At 58.4% G+C, this 19,356-nt stretch overlaps 1 protein-coding gene across 3 annotated transcripts in view; it reads left to right on the forward strand.

Annotated features, from left to right (window-relative positions):
* Nucleotides 1–19,356, forward strand: part of DAPK3 (death associated protein kinase 3) — an 82,248-nt gene that overhangs the window by 6,913 nt on the left and 55,979 nt on the right. For 2 of the 3 annotated variants that reach the window (XM_007109289.3, XM_007109291.4), the window contains exons 3-9: nucleotides 1,271–1,631; nucleotides 1,918–2,047; nucleotides 2,295–2,343; nucleotides 2,990–3,016; nucleotides 4,137–4,289; nucleotides 5,010–5,055; nucleotides 5,530–8,266. In XM_007109289.3, coding sequence (XP_007109351.1) covers nucleotides 1,271–1,631; nucleotides 1,918–2,047; nucleotides 2,295–2,343; nucleotides 2,990–3,016; nucleotides 4,137–4,289; nucleotides 5,010–5,055; nucleotides 5,530–6,066 — 1,303 coding nt within the window. In that variant the 3' untranslated portion in view covers nucleotides 6,067–8,266. Of the gene's footprint in view, nucleotides 1–1,270; nucleotides 1,632–1,917; nucleotides 2,048–2,294; nucleotides 2,344–2,989; nucleotides 3,017–4,136; nucleotides 4,290–5,009; nucleotides 5,056–5,529; nucleotides 8,267–19,356 lie in introns of those variants that run through there. The other variant, XM_055081360.1, reaches the window with a different exon arrangement.

Here is a 19,356-nt window from a genome sequence, read left to right on the forward strand (position 1 = left end):
GTCCCCTGCATCGGCAGGCGGACTCTCAACCACTGCGCCACCAGGGAAGCCCTCTTTTTTTTTTTTTTTAAAGGTGATAGACATCCTTTTATTTATTTATTTTTTGGCCGAGCCACACGGCATGCGGGATCTTAGTTCCCCACCTAGGGATTGACCCTGTGCCCCCTGCACTGGGAGCATGGAGTCTTAAACACTTCCACTCCAGGGAAGTCCCTGAATAAGAAGCTCTTTTGAACTCAGTGGTTTTTTTAATCTTTTCTTAGATTTTAAACAGTGATGAAATACACTGTGAGAAGTTGAATCGTATAGAGTCATATCAAATAAAAAGTAAAAACCCCTTTTCACTGCCCTCAATCGTGCTCCTCAGAGATGTCTCTTGCTCACAGCTTGGTGTGTGTCCTTCAGACCTCTTTTCCTGCATCTACACACATAAACATACCTGTATAGGTGGGTACAGCATGTACCTTTTTTACCCAGAAAAAATCTCTTTCCTTGTGTTATCCTGCAGCTGTCTTCACTGAGCCGGTCTTCATGGGTATCTGTCTTGTCTTTTTTTTTTTTTTTTAATTATTTTAATTATTTATCTTTGGCTGCGTTGGGTCTTCGTTGCTGCGCATGGGCTTTCTCTAGTTGCAGTGAGAGGGGGCTGCTCTTCGTTGCGGTACGCGGGCTTCTCATTGCCGTGGCTCTTCTTGTTGCGGAGCACGGACTCTAGGCATGTGGGCTTCAGTAGTTGTGGCGCACGGGCTCAGTAGTTGTGGCTCGCGGGCTCTAGAGCGCAGGCTTAGTAGTTGTGGCGCACAGGCTTAGTTGCTGTGCGGCATGTGGGATCTTCCCGGACCAGGGCTTGAACCCGTGCCCCCTGCATTGGCAGGTGGATTCTTAACCACTGCACCACCCGGGAAGCCCACGGGTGTCTTTCTGGTCAGCACATGGAGAGTCGTTCTTTTCCAAGATTGCGAAAATTCTGCCTGACTTACCATGATGGGAGTCCAGCTCCCTTTTGATAAACGTGGAGCCGTTTCTGTTCTTTCACTGCTGCAGAAACGCCAGGTAGCCACTGTATTATGCACCAATTTGCACTCGCGTGGGAGCACCCCTGCCGGGTGGGGTGCATTCTCCAGCTGGTGGGGTGCACCTCAGCATGGCGCCAGGAGCTGGGACGAGCTGTCCCAGGAGGTTGCGTCATCCGAGCGCGGCCTGGTCCCGAGAGTCCTGTGTCCCTCTCGGCGCCCACTCCCCACTCTCCCCTCCCCCTCTGTCCCCGCAGCGGCCAGTTTGCGATTGTGCGGAAATGCCGGCAGAAGGGCACTGGGAAGGAGTACGCGGCTAAGTTCATCAAGAAGCGCCGCTTGTCGTCCAGCCGCCGAGGGGTCAGCCGGGAGGAGATCGAGCGGGAGGTGAACATCTTGCGGGAGATCCGGCACCCCAACATCATCACGCTGCACGACATCTTTGAGAACAAGACTGACGTGGTGCTCATCCTGGAGCTGGTCTCAGGCGGGGAGCTCTTCGACTTCCTGGCGGAGAAGGAATCGCTGACAGAGGATGAGGCCACCCAGTTCCTCAAGCAGATCCTGGACGGCGTCCATTACCTGCATTCCAAGCGCATCGCCCACTTCGACCTCAAGGTAGCCCCGCTGGGCCCTCAGGACAAAGCCAGGGACCAGCCTGACCGGGGAGGGTGAGGGTGGGGGCCGAGAGGGTCCACGTCCCCTCGGCACAGGATGTCCTTGCCCGGGGCGTTGGGGAGACGGAGTGGCTCAGGCCTGGGCCTGTGTGGGGGTCAGCCTGCACAAACCCCGCACGCTGGGATTGGGAGGTGCTCAGGGACAGCCTGGTGCTGTTCCCTGAGGTGTCGGGCCGGCAGCAGCACTGCCTCCCGCCCAGCGCCCTGCCTTGCTGCCCCGCCCCCAGCCAGAGAACATCATGCTCCTGGACAAAAATGTGCCCAACCCGCGGATCAAGCTCATCGACTTCGGCATCGCCCACAAAATCGAAGCAGGGAACGAGTTCAAGAACATCTTTGGCACCCCGGAGTTCGTGGGTAAGGCCCGGTGTGGGCCTTGGGGGGCACTGGAGGATTTCCAGCTGGCATGGGGTGAGGCAGGCCCACTGGCCTCAGGTTTCCCTTCCTGGCCCCGGCGCTCGACATAGGGGACTCAAGGCCTGGCGTTGGCGCTGTCACCATTCTGGCCTTCCGTGCCGAGAGCCAGCCTTGCCTGAGTGGGCTCTGTCCGCTTGTGCCCCCTGAGCCACACCCCGCACCTGACCCAGTGTCCCTGTCTCTGCAGCTCCCGAGATCGTCAACTATGAGCCCCTGGGTCTGGAGGCCGACATGTGGTGAGTGGGGGGCAGTGGGCCCAGGGCTGCCCTCGTCGCTTCTCCTCAGGGCATCCCCCATCTGTTCCCAGGAGCTGCCGGTCACAGCCGCAGGCCGGGGTGTAGCCTGTTCTCCTGGTCTTGGAGCTGTGGGGCAGGGGCAGGACAGACTGCTGCCTTAGAACAGGGTTGGCCGACGACCCAGGCCCATGAGCTCAGAATGGTTCTCACGTTTCTGGAGGGTTGTTAAAAACACACGAATGTGTGGCAGAGACCATCTGTGGCCCCCAAAGCCCCGCTCAGCGTCTCGCCCTTTAGAGAAGGAGTTTGCCAGCCCTGCCCTCAGCCACAGCAGCCCCGTCGGGGGCCCCATGTCTGCATGTCTGTGGTGCCTTTGGGCTCTGTCCACGCCCCCCCGACCCCGGCCGGTTTGAGCCTGGACAGGCAGGTGTGGCCAGAGGTGCTTCCGTGTCCAGTCCTGAGACCCTCCGAGCAGAGCGAGGGCCTTGGTGGGGGCTCTGCAGCCCCTGGAGGGAGAGGGTCCCTGGGGCTGACGGGCCTGCTGCCGACCGGGCTCTGGGCCCCCCAGCCCCCTTGGGGCTCTGGGGTTGGGGTGCTGTGCCCCCGGCCGAGGTGACCCCCGTCTCTTCTGTGTGTTCTCTTCCAGGAGTATTGGCGTCATCACCTACATCCTGTGAGTACCTGCTCGGTGCTTCCTGCCCCCTCCCGGGGCCCTGCTGAGTCAAGAGGAGGGTAGGGAGGCTTCTGTGCGGGGACAGCGAGTGGAAGGCAGCACCCTCAGTGCTCTGACGTGTTGCGGCGCTCGGGAACTCTGGATGGACGGACGAATGCATGAGTGAATGAATGAATTTGTGCAGGAGAGAGAGGTGTGTTCAGGAGAGTTCAGAAGGCAGGGCTTCATCGTGTGTAACAACCGTGCAAGGCCCTGGGCCAGGACGGCGTGTCCCCCTCATCCTCCGGCTGGCAGCTCCTAGGTGTGGTGGATTCAGTCACAGGCCCGTTGGAGAGTCACTCAGCCTCCAGCCCCTCCCCTTCCTGGAGGTCAGGAGTGAGGATGAAAGTTCCATCCCTGTAACCCCACTTGCTGGTTCCCTGGCCACTGGCCCCCTCCTTAGGGCCTTTCCAAAGTCACCTCAGTGGCATCAACTCAGGTGTGGTTGGTGGGGGGGGGGCTTGTTGTGAACAACAAAAACACTCCTTTCATCTCGAACCCCGAGCTGTTTTAGGAAAGGGAACAAAGACCAAATATTATAACAGAAGATGCTCCCACCTTGGGTTTTAGGAGATGACAAGGATTTTCGGATCTGTGTGCCCGAGGATTGGAGTGAAGACCACATATACATTTGTCACCCTAAGTCACAGCATCACGTACCCATAACCCCACAGCGTGGTGCTGTGGCCTCAGTGCAGCATGTCTGGAAGACAAACGACGTCTGCGGCGTTGGCCAGGACTCCCCGCCACCTCCCCCCAAAGTTAGCCGTTTTCCCTCTAACTGCTGCGTGCTTCAGGGAAGTGCTTCGAGGCTGTGCGTCTACGCAGCTACCTTGAGATTCTGCAGAGATTTTGCCCACTCATTTCAGCACGCCTCACTGGCTGTGCAGTGGATTTTCACTGCCTCTGGTTGGAGGCTGGGCACAGCTGTGGTTGGTGGCCCGGGGCCCGGCATCACCCTTCCTCCACGTCTGCCCCCTTCGTGGGCGTGGCGGAGTCGGGCGGTGGCCTGGGCAGCGGCCTGGTTGTGGAGTGACCGCAGCGCTGTCTGGCCCCACTGAGCCTGGTGTCCGTCTTCCAGTTTGAGTGGCGCGTCCCCATTCCTGGGAGAGACCAAGCAGGAGACCCTGACCAACATCTCGGCCGTGAACTACGACTTTGACGAGGAGTACTTCAGCAGCACCAGCGAGCTGGCCAAGGACTTCATCCGCCGGCTGCTCGTCAAGGACCCCAAGTAGGAGTGCTGGGCCAGCAGGGAGGGCCTAGCGAGGCCCCCAGGATGGGCGCTCTGGCTGAGGACAAGTAACACATCCGTCCGAGCCGCCACCTTCCTGTTACTGGGGATCAGGCACGGCTTCTGCTTTGGGCTGGAGATAGCACAGAGGAGTTAGGTCGGCCCTCTTAAGAAGCTGTCTCTTAAGCTTTTAATTTGTGGCCAACGTTTAAGATAGGAGGTTTCCTAAAAGATTCCAGATTACTATTTGTCGTTTTTCCTAGAAAAAAATCTAACTGTGCTGGCAGCACAGAGCCTTCATTCACACAGAGGTGCTCCCGTGGGCCACGGTCCTCCCCAGCCTCCTCCTCTAGGTGCCTGAGTTGTGAGACCCCAGCGTTAGGTGTCAACACTGTGAACGAAACCCCTCAGGAGACATGGAGACCCTGGAGTCCGCACCCCCAGGCCCCTTGATAGGCTCCTTGTGGTTGGCCAAGCAGAGTGGAAGTTCTTCATGGAGCCTGTATTTTCACGGTCATTTCAGGGACTTGCTGCTGGGCTAGAGGGTGACTTTAGGGACTTGGGGGTGTCCCCAGGGGTGGGTGCCTGAGCCAGCCACAGGTGGGGCTGAGAGCCAGAGCTGCAGCAGGGAGAGCATGGCTCACCCCTTCCTGCTCTCTGTGTCGGGGAGGATGGTAAAGTGGCCCATGTGCAGCTAATTAGGGTTGGGGGCTCTTCTAGGAGGAGAATGACCATCGCCCAGAGCCTGGAACATTCCTGGATCAAGGTGAGACAGTGGGGCTGCCCCCACGTAGGCATGGCAGGTGTGAGCAGCCCCTGGCATGGGGGAGGGTCCCCAGGGGAGCAGGCCCGGACGGTGTGGGGCGCGGGGTGTGCATGGACGTGGTGTCGGAGCCATCTCACGGAGACGCCGGCTGGAGTCCACAGTCCCTCTGCATGTAGCAGAGATCCCTCCCCAGAACTTCCCAGAAAAGGGTCACCTCCAGGCCCGGGTTAGGGTTGGCAACCTCTGTAAAGAGCCAAAGAATAAATGCTTTTGGCTCTGTGGTCTGTGGCACAGCCACATAGTCTGCCATCCATTCTCGGCTCGGCCGTCAAGAGCGTGGAAGCGCCAGGAGCACGTGTACGTGAATGGGCAGGGCTGCGTGCCAATGAAAAGCGAGTGGAGGGCCGGGCGTGGGCCGGGGGCGGGCTCCCCCTGCCGGCCCCCGGTCCAAGGCGCCCTCCCCTCCCGCTGCAGGCGATCCGGCGGCGGAACGTGCGGCGAGAGGACAGTGGCCGCAAGCCGGAGCGGCGGCGCCTGAAGACGGCCCGCCTCAAAGAGTACACCATCAAGTCGCACTCGAGCATGCCCCCCAACAACACCTACGTCAACTTCGAGCGCTTCTCCAAGGTGCTGGAGGAGGTGGCGGCGGCCGAGGAGGGCCTGCGTGGGCTTGAGCACAGCCGGCGCCTGTTCCACGAGGACATCGAGGCGCTGACGGCAATCTACGAGGAGAAGGAGGCCTGGTACCGCGAGGAGAACGAGAGCATCGGCCAGGACCTGTGGCGGCTGCGCCAGGAGCTGCACAAGACTGAGGCGCTCCAGCGGCAGGCCCAGGAGGAGGCCAAGGGCGCCCTGCTGGGGGCCAGCGGGCTCAGGCGCCGCTTCAGCCGCCTCGAGAACCGCTACGAGGCGCTGGCCAAGCAGGTGGCCTCCGAGATGCTGTTCGTGCAGGATCTGGTGCGTGCCATGGAGCAGGAGAAGCTGCAGGGCGGGGAGTGCAGCCTCCGCTAGGGCCGCTCGGGGCGCGGTGTCCTGCACCCCAGGGGGAGCCCCCCGTCACCCTGGTGTGGCCCTGGATGCGCTCCATGGGGCCCAGGAGTCCACGGCTGAGGGGAGGGCTTTGGCCCGGCTCTGCCCCGGGAGGATGTGGCTGACCTGGGCCTTCTCTGCACAACCCGAGTCTTCCCCCCACCCCACCCCCCGCCCGGCCCCAGCTCAGCGCCTTCCTCCTGCAGCTCGACTCTGGGGACTTAAGGGGCAGCATCACCTCAGGAACTCTGCAAGGGGTTGGCACCACCAAGGCAGCTCTGGCCGTGGTGGACACAGATGCCTCACACGTGGCAGGGTGTAGGGGTGGCAGCCTCCATGTGCAGGGCCTGGGTCAGTGGCTGCAGGCCCTCCATGTGGTCTGAGTGCATTGAGCCTTGGTGTGGGGATGGGGGTGTGTGAGTGCCCAGGGCTCACCCCAGGGCTCAGAATTGGAGGGGCCTCTGCTCGACACCCCGGCTCCTCCTGTTCTGGAGACGGATGGCTGCTCCTCCAGGGTCCGTGGTGGAGGTGGCCTCTGAGCCCAGCTTTTCAGAGCCCCCAGCCCCTCGCAGGGCCCCCAGCCTGGGGCTGGGCACCAGGGCCAGAGCTGAGGAGATGACACAGCACTCGAGGAGATGTGGGTCTAGGGGTTGTACTGGGGGCAGTGTATGGCAGGGCACAGCTCCCGGATGCAGTAAAGGAAACATCTGCAAAGCTGAGTCTCCACTCCCTCCCAGAGGCAGGCCCGCTGGGGGCCAGGAAGCAGGGAAGAGCTGTGGCCACCTGGAGCCTCCCGCAGCGGGCAGGCTGTCGAACCATCTGCTTTTCTCCAGCTCCCTGTCAACGCACAGCACTGACTCTTCGGCGGGGGTCCCACCCACTGCCCTGCCCCGTCTCACTCACTCCCCCAGTGCTGCCTTCAGGACAGCACCTCTCGGGTGGGCCCCATGGAGTAGCTGCTGGAGGCCTGTGTTCCCAGTATCCCCTCCCTGAAGAGCCCCAGGGCCCCTTACAAATGCCCCATCCCATGCTCCGTGCCGCCCATATGACTGCCTCTGCTGGCCTGGTGTTTCCAGGGACCCCCTCTCCGGTGGAGGTGGAGCCCTGGCGAGTGCTGGCCTGGACCACAGGGTTAAGAGGGTTTCAGCGGGCAGTGCTGCTGTGCGCCACTAGGTGCTGCCCTGGAGTGGGTTATTGCGCCCCAGAGAGAGTTCCCTGAGAGCCAGGCTTCAGTGGAACGTGGGTCCCCGGCTGGTGGCCACTGAGCTTGGAGTTCTCTGCTGCTGGTTGTGTTAATCGAGGGACCCCTGTGCAGCCCCCCTTGGCCCGAGCGGAGTCCTCGGGACAGAGGCCAGCCCGGACCTAGTGCAGGGAGGAGCTGGGCAGGCGGTCGGGTACTCCGCCTGTGGCCCTGGCTGGGGCTCAGGCCCAGGATCCTGCGGGGCCGAGGAGGCCTTGGGACCTGGATGTGAGCTTGGGCCCCCTGTACGCCCCTCACGAGCTCTACTGCATGACACACACGCCTCTAAGCATATGTGTGCTGCTCAGAGGCATGTGTGTCAGCCTAGAGGAAGTGAGGCGTGGCTTCCCTGGCGTCCTGCTCATCTCTGCTTGGGCCCGGGCAGGGGCGGCCAGCCTTGGCAGTCGTCTGGTGCCATGGCCTCTCCGCCTTCTTGTATCTCCCTCTCTCTGTCACTGCCTGCTCCCACAGCCTTGGGGGGCCTTGGAGGCTGCTCCGATCTTGGGGCTCAGGTGGACTGGGCTTCTTGTCGTTGCTATGAGGTGGAGGCGTCCAGGCAGCTGGAGTGGGTTTGGAGGGGTTTCCTGTCCCTTTGCTCCTCCTGAGATGCCGCCGGGTCACATGTGGGCTCCCCTGCCCTGCTTTGGGCCCTCCCGGAGGAGATGTCCTTGCCGCTGCCGCTCCCACTCCTCGGCCTCTGGGTCTGGAACCTGGTTCCAAAGAGGGCCCTTCTGACCCTCCTCCTCCTTCCCAGCGGCCTGCTCAGCCTTCTGTTGCCTCGTTCCATGCATCCCTCCCCCCACCGGTTTTTAAAAACTAAGTTTAGAAAAATTGAGATAAGGCTCACTGTACAATTCATCCCTTTACATTTGTCTGTTTTTGATCGACAGCTTACACTTTTAAAATCTCAGTAAATTTCAGTTTGTCGAATGGTTGGACCCACTCAGGTTTCTCCAGTTGGTCTGTGATTCCTCCACAGCTGTCACCTGGTTACTAGGCCTTCAAGGCAGGACTCTGAGCAGCAGATTCCCCCGATGGTACGTTGCAAAGCGCGGTCGGCCCGCGGCAGGAAAGGGGCACCCGGTGTGGATAATTGTATAACGTCAGTAGGCTGTGGTCTGGGTGCCTCCGACGGAAAGGGAGGAGCTTCCGTTCAGTGCTAGAGGGTCTCCAGACCCCGAGAGGGGTGAGCCGGAGGCTCCCTGAAGGCCTCAGGGGACCAGTGAATAGCATTCATCCAGCCGTCATTTCCCCAGTCATGCTGCACTGTGGGCCCCACGTCAGGCCCTGGGAGATGGCTGTAGGAGGTGGACACAATGGTCTGTCTTGATAGGGGCAGGGACAGGGCCCTCACCCATCCAGCCTTTCGGGTGGAGACTTCCAGGTAGAAACCACAATTCCCTTTGGACTCACACCTGCCCTTTCAGTATCCAAAGCACCTCTGTGCTGAGGGCAAATTCCCCAGCGTCTTCAGTGGGTAACGTGAGCAGGTGTCCTTGCTTTGGAGATGACCTCTGCCCCCTGACCTGGGTTATCTTGCTCAGTGCAGCCTCGGCATCCTCAATCTGTCAGTTAAGGGCACAGGGAACCACTTTGTGGTCATAAAGCACCTCCCAGTGTATCTGGCCCATGCAAGCACTTACAAATAGTGCTGTCCCTTTGTAGAGCCCCTGGGGCTGACGTGCTGTTATTAATCTTATCTGTGGCAGGCAGGCCCCAGAGTGGCCCCCATGTAGCCCCGCCTCCTGCTCCCCACCCCCTGGAGAGCAGGCTGGCCTCGTGGCAGGTTCTGACCAACAGAATTCTGGGAAGGTGATGGAGTCACTTCCCTGATTAGGCTGCACAGCCTATGATTTCCATCTTGCCAGCTGACTCCCTTGCTGGCTTTGATGCAGTGAGCCGTCATGTTGGACAGGCCCACGTGGCAAGGAACAGCCAGCAAGCAGCGAAGCCCACCGACCACGTGAGGGGTCCTAATAGTGGGCCCCTCCCTAGTCGAGCCTTCGGATAAAACCCAGCCTGGACTGACACCTGGATTGCAGCCTCCTGAGGGACCCTGAGCACAGGACCCAGGTAAGCCAATCAAGACTCCTGACCCACAGCTGTGAGATGATAGCGCGTGTTGCTTGAAGGTGCTAGGTTTGTGGTGCTTTGTTACACAGCAGTAGGTGACTCACGCTGATGAAGGTGTGCTGCATCCACTTACAGGTTCACCAAGCAATTCAACTCTCGCTTCCCCTCTTTTGGTACCCTGTCCCTCTGCCACACCCTCAGCCCCTTTTCTTTCAGGGGTGTGATTGGGGGGTGCATGTTAGCACCTTCTGCTCTGAGGAGAGTGGGCCTCCCAGCAGGTCTGCAGAGCGAGGGCTCCCCACATCTGTTTTTTTTTGTTTTTCAAAAAAATACTTATTTGGTTGCACCAGGTCTTAGTTGCGGCACGTGGGCTCAGTTGCAGCACACGGGCTCCTTAGTTGTGACATGCGAACTCTTAGTTGCAGCATGCATGTGGGATCTAGTTCCCTGACCAGGGTTGAACCCGGGCCCCCTGGATTGGGAGGACGGAGTCCTATCCACTTCACCACCAGGGAAGTCCCCCTTGCATCTGGTTTTGCTCTTAAGGAAAATGGAAATGTCGTCTTGCCTGCTTCTTGAGACGGGTGGCGGGGGGATGAACCGTGGGAGCCGTGAACCCTGTCCCTCCAGCTGGCGAGAGTCAGGCTGGACCTGCCCCGAGGTTCGCTTAGGGTTTGGCTGCTATGTGCGTGAAGCTCGTTGCAAGGAAGGTGTTGAAAGCCCGTGTTTATCTCAGAGCAAAGCTTGCGCAAGGATGGCCAGTGAGGGAGGCTGGGCTTCCACCGCTGGCTCCGCCCCGAAACTGCGGCTATCCCCCTCCCTGCTTGCGGCACAGTGGTGGTGCACCCCGCCCCCACCAGAGACGCTATGTAGGAGTAACCGGGAACCTGGAGAGCACTGTGGAAGCTGATCAGGTCAGAGGGATGAGACCTCAGACCAGCAGAGCTCGTGTCCCCCAGCAGGTCAAGTTCTCCAAGTGGACGTCGTGACACCAGCTGCAGAGAGAGAAGGCAGTGGGCACAGGGGTCACGATTGTGCCTCTAGAGCCACTTGGCCCTACACCCCCGCCGCTGGGGAGGGGAGAGGGTCTGGGAGGGCTCAGACTTTGGGTGGTCAACGGAGTCCAAGCTTTATTAGATTGAAGTCACGAGGGTCAGAGAAGGTCAACATTATTATCGCTTAGGTTCCAGCTTGATCTGGTGACTGAGCTCTTGAGGGGGGCTTAAATTTGGCAAAACGGACTTGCCTGGCGGTCCAGTGGTTAAGACTTCATGCTGTCAATGCAGGGGGCACGGGTTCCATCCCTGGTCAGGGAACTAAGATCCCGCATGCCGCGCAGCCGGCAGTAAATAAACAAATAAATTTGACAGAACAACTCAAGAAAGTGCTTCTGGCCGAGTCTTTACAGCTGATTTATTATGTTCGCTATTGTTACTTCTCTTGTCTGATAACAGTCTTTCATCCCTGCATTCGTTTGTTTTCTTAAGCTCATTAATTATTGAGATCTGTTCAAGGACAAACACTGTGGCCAGGCTTAGATTCCAAAATGGCTTAGGCCAAAAAATGGCTTCTCTGATGTCAAGAAAGCCGCGTCTGATTCTGTTTCTCCGGGACCCCTACAGTATCTGCTTACATCAGCTCCCTCAGGCCCGGGTGCGTTACTGGTGAGGCAGCCTGGGGCTGTGGCAAAATGCCCTCCCGGGCTGGGCAGGAACAAACCTGCTGGTTGTGGTTGGGCTGCTGAGCCAGAAGCTCTTGGGTCAGTGACTTATATATATATATATATATATATATTTTTTTTTTTTTTGGCCGCACTACATGGCATGCGGGATCTTAGTTCCCCGACCAGGGATCGAACCCGGGCCACGGCAGTGAAAGTGCCGAGTCCTAACCACTGGTCCACCCGAGGATTCCCAGTGACTTGTGTTTCAACTGCCTCCTTGTCACCAGTTAGAGAGGGCAGGAGTCCCACTGCGGGGTAAGGGGTGGCTGGATGCAGGACGTCTGACAAGGACAGATGAGTAGACGGCTCTTTATCAGGCACAAGGACTGACAGCCCTGGGGAGAAGGACCCCGCGGGCCCTGCAGGGCACTTGGGGCGCAGTCAGGAGCAGAGTGTGCGGGCAGCCTTTAGTGACAAGAGGATGAGGTGGCCTCCAGTTCTGTGGGAGGAAATTTCTGACTTGCTTGAATCATCCCACCGGCTGGCAGGGCAGTGACAGCAGGAGCCCAGCCGGTCCCTCGGTCCCTTGAGAAGGAGGACCTTGGGCTATCCGACCTCATCGGTGGCAGCTGTGGGGGACCCTCTGTGTTTTCCTAGCGCGTGAGATTCGCCCTCAATCGAGGCCTTCACCACAGCTCGCATTAGTCACGCGCCGTCTGCAAAATGAGTGAGATAGGCCTGGGTTCGATGCAGCCCAGTTGGGCTCCTGGCTCTCGGCAGACACGGCACTTCTGTGTGTGTGCCGGCTTTGTCCTTAGGGACAGTGGTTCCTAGGGTGGCAGCGAGGGTTAGAGGCAAGGGTGTGTCAGGGTCCAGCACACCCTGGGCGCCCCCTCACTAAGCGTGTCTCGTTAGATTTGGGGGCTCGGGCGCAGGAGTCACCAGGCCACGCTGGGTCCCCTGCAGCGCTGCCCACCTCTCGTAGGGCAGAGGGTTGTCCTCGCGCCACCTGTCCTGCCCAGGGGCTGCGCGCCCACAGCTGCTGTGCTCCTGACCATACTTGGGCAAGAGGCGGCGACCGCTATTAATAACCAGCGGGGCTGCCAGGGCACGGGGTGGTCTATAAAGCCAGACCCACCAGCCCTGAGAAGCTCCTTCAGCCCCCGAGACCTTTAGCCCCCCTGTTGTACAGAGAGAAAAAGAAAAGTAAGTACCGAAACCATCCCCTGGTCCCTCTGCCTGGCCCCACTTGGTGGCCTGAAAAGTGAGACACAGAACAGTGGTGAAAGACATACCCCATGCAAAGGACGTCTGAAACACAGCCTTGGGGGCACTTAACCGGCCCAGGTGGGAAGAGGGCGGTGAGGGGGGAGGAGGAGGAGGAGGAGGAGGAGGAGGAGGAGGAGGAGGGGGCTGGGACTTCTCCTCCCTGATTCTCCTTGTCCTGGAGGGGAGAGAGCCAGGGACCCCTGCCCTGCCCAGGTGACCCCAGGATGCATGTGTGTCTTGCAGTGATGGCCTTGGTGCCGGCTCCCCTCGGGGAGCGCGCGGCTTCCTCCCTCCCTCCCTCCCTCCCCCTGCCACCCCGATTCCCCCGGTGTCCCCCACCCCACTCCCCGGGGTTTTGCATTTTTTGAGGGTCCCGGTATGGGAGGACTTCCAGACCCCTGCGGAAGTGAGCCCTGTTTGCATGATTGAAAGTTGCCTCTGCGCCCCCCTGCCGCCCCCTCCCCTCCCGGGAGGTGATGAGGACATTTCTTGGGCACCCCAGGCTCCTGAGGAGGTGCTCAGCAGCACCCCAGGTGCTGGGAGGACTTGGGAGGGCTCCTGAGTGGCAGCAGAGGGCATATGGCTGCCCATGTCTGTGCTGGTCAGCCTGCTCCTCCCCCAGGCACTGGCTGGCCCCCTAGTCTGCCCCAAGGATGCCCCCTCAGGGGCTTGGCAGACAGGACACCTGAGGTGGAGGCAGCTTTTGGAGGTGACCACCCTGGCCCTGTTGGGACGTGGGTAGGGCAGGCAAAGTAACTGCTGATTAAGATGGCCGCTGAGTGCTGCCTGACGTGAGTGGCAAGTGCTTGGGGTTGGGGGGGTCCTGAAATAGAATGAGGAAAGGAGGGCCCCGGGAGCCGGCTCTGCAGCCTTGCCCCACCGCCTGGAGCCTCTCCCTCCATCTTTTTCCCCCGATGGCTGTTAGGACATTTGGGGAAGGGCCCCAGGGCAGAGCTCTGGTGGGGGGACTGTCCAGGGACCCGCGTGAGGACGCTTCGCATGGAAGGTCGCCTGTCTGTATGCGGTGAGCTGGGGTGGGGTAGGGTCTCCCTGGCAGGGCTTCCGAATTGGGGTGGCCTCAGAGGAGCCAGGTTCCAGCGGGAGGCCCGTGGGGTCCCGCCCACCCGCCTGGGCCCCCAGCAATCCCGAGGCCACACCTCCTCCCCCACAGAGTGAGCTCCCTGGTGCCTCGAAGATCAGGGGTGCGGGCAGGCCAGGCCGAGCTCCCGGGGGTGGGGGATGACTTGGCCCAGGAGGGTGTCAGCCGCCGGATGACTGGCACGTGAGTGTGTGTGTGTCACGTGGGTGGGTGTGTCAGGGTCTGTCCCATCCTGGGCTCTCAGCCTTCTCTGCACATCGAGTCCCACTCAGGGCGCCTCCAGGGGGTGGTTTTTTGTTTTTTTTTTTTCACTTTTATTTTTTAATTTGTTTTTGTCTGCCTTAGGTCTTCATTGCTGCGCGCGGGCTTTCTCTAGTTGTGGCGAGTGGGGGCTCCTCTTTGTTGCGGTGCGCGGGCTTCTCATTGCGGTGACTTCTCTTGTTTCAGAGCATGGGCTCTAGGCACGCGGGCTTCAGTAGTTGTGGCACGAGGGCTCAATAGTTGTGGCTCACAGGCTTAGTTGCTCTGCAGCGTGTGGGATCTTCCTGGACCAGGTCTCGAACCTGTGTCGCCTGCAAGATTCTTAACCACTGCGCCACCAGGGGAGTCCCGGGTGGATGGGGGTTTGAGCCATTTCTCTGCCCTTAGTCAGGGTGTCTCCCCTTGGCACCGCTGACATTCAGGCTGGATTGTTCTTGGCTGGGGGCCCATCCTGGGCGCTGTGGGGTGTGGAGCAGCATCCCTGGCCCCCACCCCCTCGATGCCAGGAGCCCCCCAGTGTGACAACCACAGGTGTCCCGTGGGCGGGGGGCAGAATCGCCCCCAGTTGAGAACCACTGACCTGAGGTTGTTCTTGGCCTTGAGCATTCCAGGAAGGTGGAGTGCTTATCCCTGGGCCTCCCCGGGATGATTTTAGGGGAGGGATGGGGGGCAGGCATTCTTAGTGTTTGTAGCGACGTGCTTTCAGAAAATTCAGGTTTTCCCATCCACAGCAAGGCCATGAAGTTTTCTCTTTCAACGAATTTAGTTAAAATCAATAAAATGAGCGAGACTCCTTAAGAAAACTAATAAATACCATAGTAATTATAGGGGAGTCTGCGGCCCCAGCCCTGTCACGAGGGTGGGAGGAGAACGAACAGCCTCAGAAGGGACCTCGGAGGGAGGCGCTGGGGGCATCGGGAGCTGGGGGGCCTCCTCCGGGCCCGGGGTCGCAGGGGATCCTGGCAGTGACTGGTCCTGCCGCCAGCCCAGGCAGGACAGTGGGCACAGCTGCATCCCAGGCGCACCAGCCTGGCCTGGAACCCTGTCTCCTTCCTTTGTCTGTGGCCTGCGGCTAAGGGACTCCACCTCCGGTAGCCTCAGTTTCCTCATCTGCGGAAAAGGAGTAGGTTGTACTGGTCACAGGAGCATGGGAGACAATTCCCAACCCCCCGCCCCCGAACGCAGGACAGGGGTCCAGCAGGTGTGAGTGCCCTCCCTGGGGTTGGGGGCCGGCCTGGGGCGGGGGGTGGGGGCGGGCCTTGGGCTCCTTGTCCCAGTGAGTGGCAACACCTGCCACAAAAACCCAGCAGCAACGGGCATCCGAAGCCCAGGGGAGGACGCTGAGGCGCAGGTGGCACATTACCTGCCCCCGGGGATCTCTCTCTGGGAAGGGGCTGAGGCGGCCGGGTTCTGGAGCCGCCCACTCACGCTCTGGGCTGCTGGTCTTAGGGCATCCCGTCCTGGGGCCTGGGGAGACCGCCGGGCACTGACCTTGGGGGTGCTTGGTGCACGTGACAGGGGCACATCAGGTTAGTCTTGGGGTTCTGTCTGGGGAGGGCAGGGGCTGCAGGAAAGGCACAGGTTAGTCCAGCTGGAGTCCACACTGTGCCCAGAGCTGCCCAGCCAGGGGCAGATGGGGCCGGATTCACTGGGTCCATCAGGTGGCTGTGAGAGGAGTGAGAGAATCTTCCCGGGATATGGGTAGGAAGACGGAAGGCGGATGGGGTGAGGGTGAGCCTCCTGGGATGCCTCCTTGGCTGGAGACAGTCCTGGGTCAGCATTTGACAGATGTGTTCAAATCTCAGTTCCGCTGAGTGACCTTGGGCAGGTCCCTTTCCTCTCTGAGCCCTAGAGAGGCGGATCGTAGAATAATCTGACCACTCAAGGTGGTGGGCCCGGATCAGGGTGACAAACTGTCTCAGTTTGCCTGGGCCCGGCCTTTCCCAGGATGGGGAAGTTTCAGTGCTGAAACTGGGAAAGTGCTGTGCAATCAGGATGAGGTGGTCCCCCATCCCGCTACTGTTCTCATAGTGACCGAGGTGTCTGGTGGCCAGGCAGGGCTCTGGCTGCCCCGGAGCCACCTCTCCCGTGTCCCTGTCCCATCGTGGACTATTTCGGGCCCGGTGACCAGAGGATCGGCCTCACCGTGCTCCGTGGCTGTGACAAAGGGCAGGCCTTGGCAGTCTCTCCGAGGTTCTCTCCACGCCCTGCACCAGCTCCTACCTGCCCTCCAGGACACAGTGGGCCCTTCCCGCCACCTTCCACCCCAGACCTTGCATACATTGCAGCCGTCAGCAGACGCTGCAGGAAATGAGTGATTTTGGCCGTGCAGACTTGAGGGTCTCTACCCCAGCCCCCCAGCTCAGCCATGTAGCTTGAAAGCAGCCACAGCTGACACATACTCAAGTAGGCGTGGCTGCCAGCCAAGACAACTTTATTTATAGATGCTGAATTTTGAATTCCATGTAACTTGCATCTGTCATGAAATTTAATTCTTCTTGTTATTTTTTTCCATGACCATTTAAAAATGTGAAGCCATTCTTAGCTTGAGGGCTATACAAAAACATGCAGTGGGCTGGATTTAGCCCATGGGCCGTACTTTGCTGCCCCAAGTACTACACACCCAATAAACATTGGTTGAGTGAATAATGTTTAGTGCCCCGTTAAAGCAGGCACTAATTTGTTAGCGTGACAGTTACGTGCTGTTAGCGAGTATATGGGCATTTGTGCATTTTTGATTAAAGTCATAAGTGTTGGAGATGCCACCGAATAAAATAAAAGTCACATTGGGTGAATTTTTTTTTTTGAGGGGGGGCGGCTGCGAGGCTTGTGGGATCTTAGTTCCCCAACCAGGGATTGAACCCAGGCCCTCGGCAGTGAAAGCATTGAGTCCTTCTGGACTGCCAGGGAATTCCCCCCCTTTTTTTTTTCTCATCAAGGCCCAGAGGACTTTTAAAAACAGCTTTATTGACATAGAATTAACATACCGTTCAATTTATCCATTTAATGTGTAAACTTCAGATTTTGGGGTATATTCACAGGGTTGTACGAACATCAACTACGATCAGCTTGAGAATATTTTGGGAATTCCCTGGCGGTCCAGTGGTTAGGTCTCTGCACTTTCACTGCCGAGGGTGCAGGTTCAACCCCTGGTCGAGGAACTAAGATCCCACAGGCTGCGTGGCACGGCCGAAAAAAAGAAAAAAAACTTGAGAATGTTTTATCCCCACTAGGAGCCACTCCCCACCCCTCCCCAGCCCCTGGCAACCACGAGTCTGCTTTCTGTCTCTCTGGATTTGCAGGGTTGGTCCTCCCGAGGCCTCTATTCCCCCTGGCTTACAGATGGGCATCTTTTCCCTGTGTCCTCACATGGTCTTCCCTCGGTGTGTCCCAGCTTCTTCTTATATCGACACCAGTCATACTGGATTAAGGCCCACCGTCACGACCCCATTTTAACTTAGTGACCTCCAAATGCAGTCATACTCCGAGGTCCTAAGGGTCAGGGGTTTCAACATACGAATTTAAGTGTACACAATTCAGCCCATAATAACGTTGTTTGCTTTTTGGTTTTGTTTGTTTGAAGCAAGGAGAGTCTTAACAGATTCAAATCCTGCTCAAACATACCAGGACATGGTGTTCTGAGCCATGAGGTACACAGCTTGTCAATGGCCTGGGAGGGACGGGAACCCAGCCCCTCCTGACTCTCGGCCTGTGGGCCCTTTCACCTCTGTTCTGCAGCCCCCAGCAGACTAGCAGATACCGTGACCAACCACCTCGGTTGGTTGGTTCTGAGGGATTTCTGGGGACGCAGGACTTTCCATGCTAAAGTAAAGGGATGGGAATTCCCTGGCAGTCCAGTGGTTAGGACTCCGCGCTTTCCCTGCCGAGGGTGCAGGTTCAAATTCCCGGTCGGGGGACTAAGATACCACAAGGCACGCAACGTATTAAAAAAAAAAAAAAGTAGAGGGAAAGTATTTGGAAAATAGAAACAGTCGGTCACCCTACTAGTGATCTGCACCGGGTCTTCAGGTTGGTGGGGAAAGGGCTGCATGAGGCCTTAGCTGAAGCTAGTGCCAGGGATGAGCCCCGGGCCCAGCGGGGCCTCCCGGCTCTGCTGCCGTCCATCTGTCCATCTGCTTACCACTCTCTTCTTTGTGTTTTGCTCTGTGCTGGGTTGTAAGGCCACAGGGGCAAAGGGCAGTGGTAATTGCACCGCTAGGTGATTTCTGTTGGCAGGAAGGCTGTGTTTAGAAGGGGCAGCAGCCGAGTGGGAGGCTCCCCCCAGCTGGGGCACAGGAAGTGAGCAGTTTCCCGGGAGCCTGGGACCCCGAATCCAGGGCGGGACAGGACTTGTAGGGCCGACCTGCCGCCCAGCCCGTTCTGTGGCGAAGGGCAGGGAGCCTTGGGGCACACGGAGACCCCACTCCAGGGATGCCACTGCAGGAAGCTCAGAGGACAGTGGGAGTGTTGTGTGGCAAGTGAGGGGCAGGGCTCTGGACACCCACACTCCTCGCCCCACAGCCTTATTGCCACCGACTGAAGTACAACATGAAAGCACACGGAACCCTCACTGCCCCCGTGCCCTGATCCTCCCTCCCTGCATCCCTTCCTTTTCTTTTTATTGAGGTGAAGTTTCCATAACATACAATTAATCGACAGTGGGAGTGTTGTGTGGCAGAGCCCTGCCCCTCACACCCACACTCCTCGCCCCACAGCCTTATTGCCACCGACTGAAGTACAACATGAAAGCACACGGAACCCTCACTGCCCCCGTGCCCTGATCCTCCCTCCCTGCATCCCTTCCTTTTCTTTTTATTGAGGTGAAGTTTCCATAACATACAATTAATCATTTTAAGTGAACAATTCAGTGATAGTTGGTGCATTCACAATGTTGTGCAGCCATCCATCACCTGTAATTCCAGAACATTCCATCACCCCAAAAAGAAACCTTGTCCCTATCATCAGTCACTCCCACACCCCCCCTTCCCCCGAAGCCCAGCCCCTGGCAACCATGAGTCTACTTTCTATCTCTGTGGATTTGCTGGTTCTGGACATTTCATATATGTGGAATCACACAGTGTGTGTCCTTCCGTGTCTGGCTTGTTTTACTGAGCATCATGTCCTCAAGGTTCGTCCATGTCGTACTGAGTGTCAGACTTTCCTTCTTCCTAAGGCTGTGTGTGGATGGACCACGTTTTGTTTATCCATCCATCATTTGATAGACTTTTTAGGTTGCTCTCACCTTTTGGCTACTGTGAATAGTGCTACTTTGAATCATTCTTGTACACGTTTTTGTTTGAACACCTGTTTTCAATCCTTTTGGTTATCTTCTGTAGGAGTGGAATTGCTAGGTCACATGGTAATTGTTTTTTTTTTTTTTCCCCATAATTTCCAAATGTTCAATGGCTTTGTCCCAAACTGTCTACACTTCAGGTTTTTCCTGCTCTTCTGGACTGAGTCGGGTGGGTGGCTGTAGTGCCACGGCTGGCCCTGGGGTATCACCCTCAGGTCAAGGGGTACCCTGTCCTCCTCCTGTCTCCCCTTACTCTGTCCACCCTCCCCCTCCCCGCCCTGTGTTCAGTCTCCACGGGAGCCTTCCAACCTCCCTTGGGCAAAAAGAACAGGGTCTGAGGAGACCTGAGTTCAAATCCCAGCTCCCAAGCCACT

The sequence above is a fragment of the Physeter macrocephalus genome, chromosome 2, assembly GCF_002837175.3.
Source record: "Physeter macrocephalus isolate SW-GA chromosome 2, ASM283717v5, whole genome shotgun sequence".
Classification (NCBI taxonomy): domain Eukaryota; kingdom Metazoa; phylum Chordata; class Mammalia; order Artiodactyla; family Physeteridae; genus Physeter; species Physeter macrocephalus.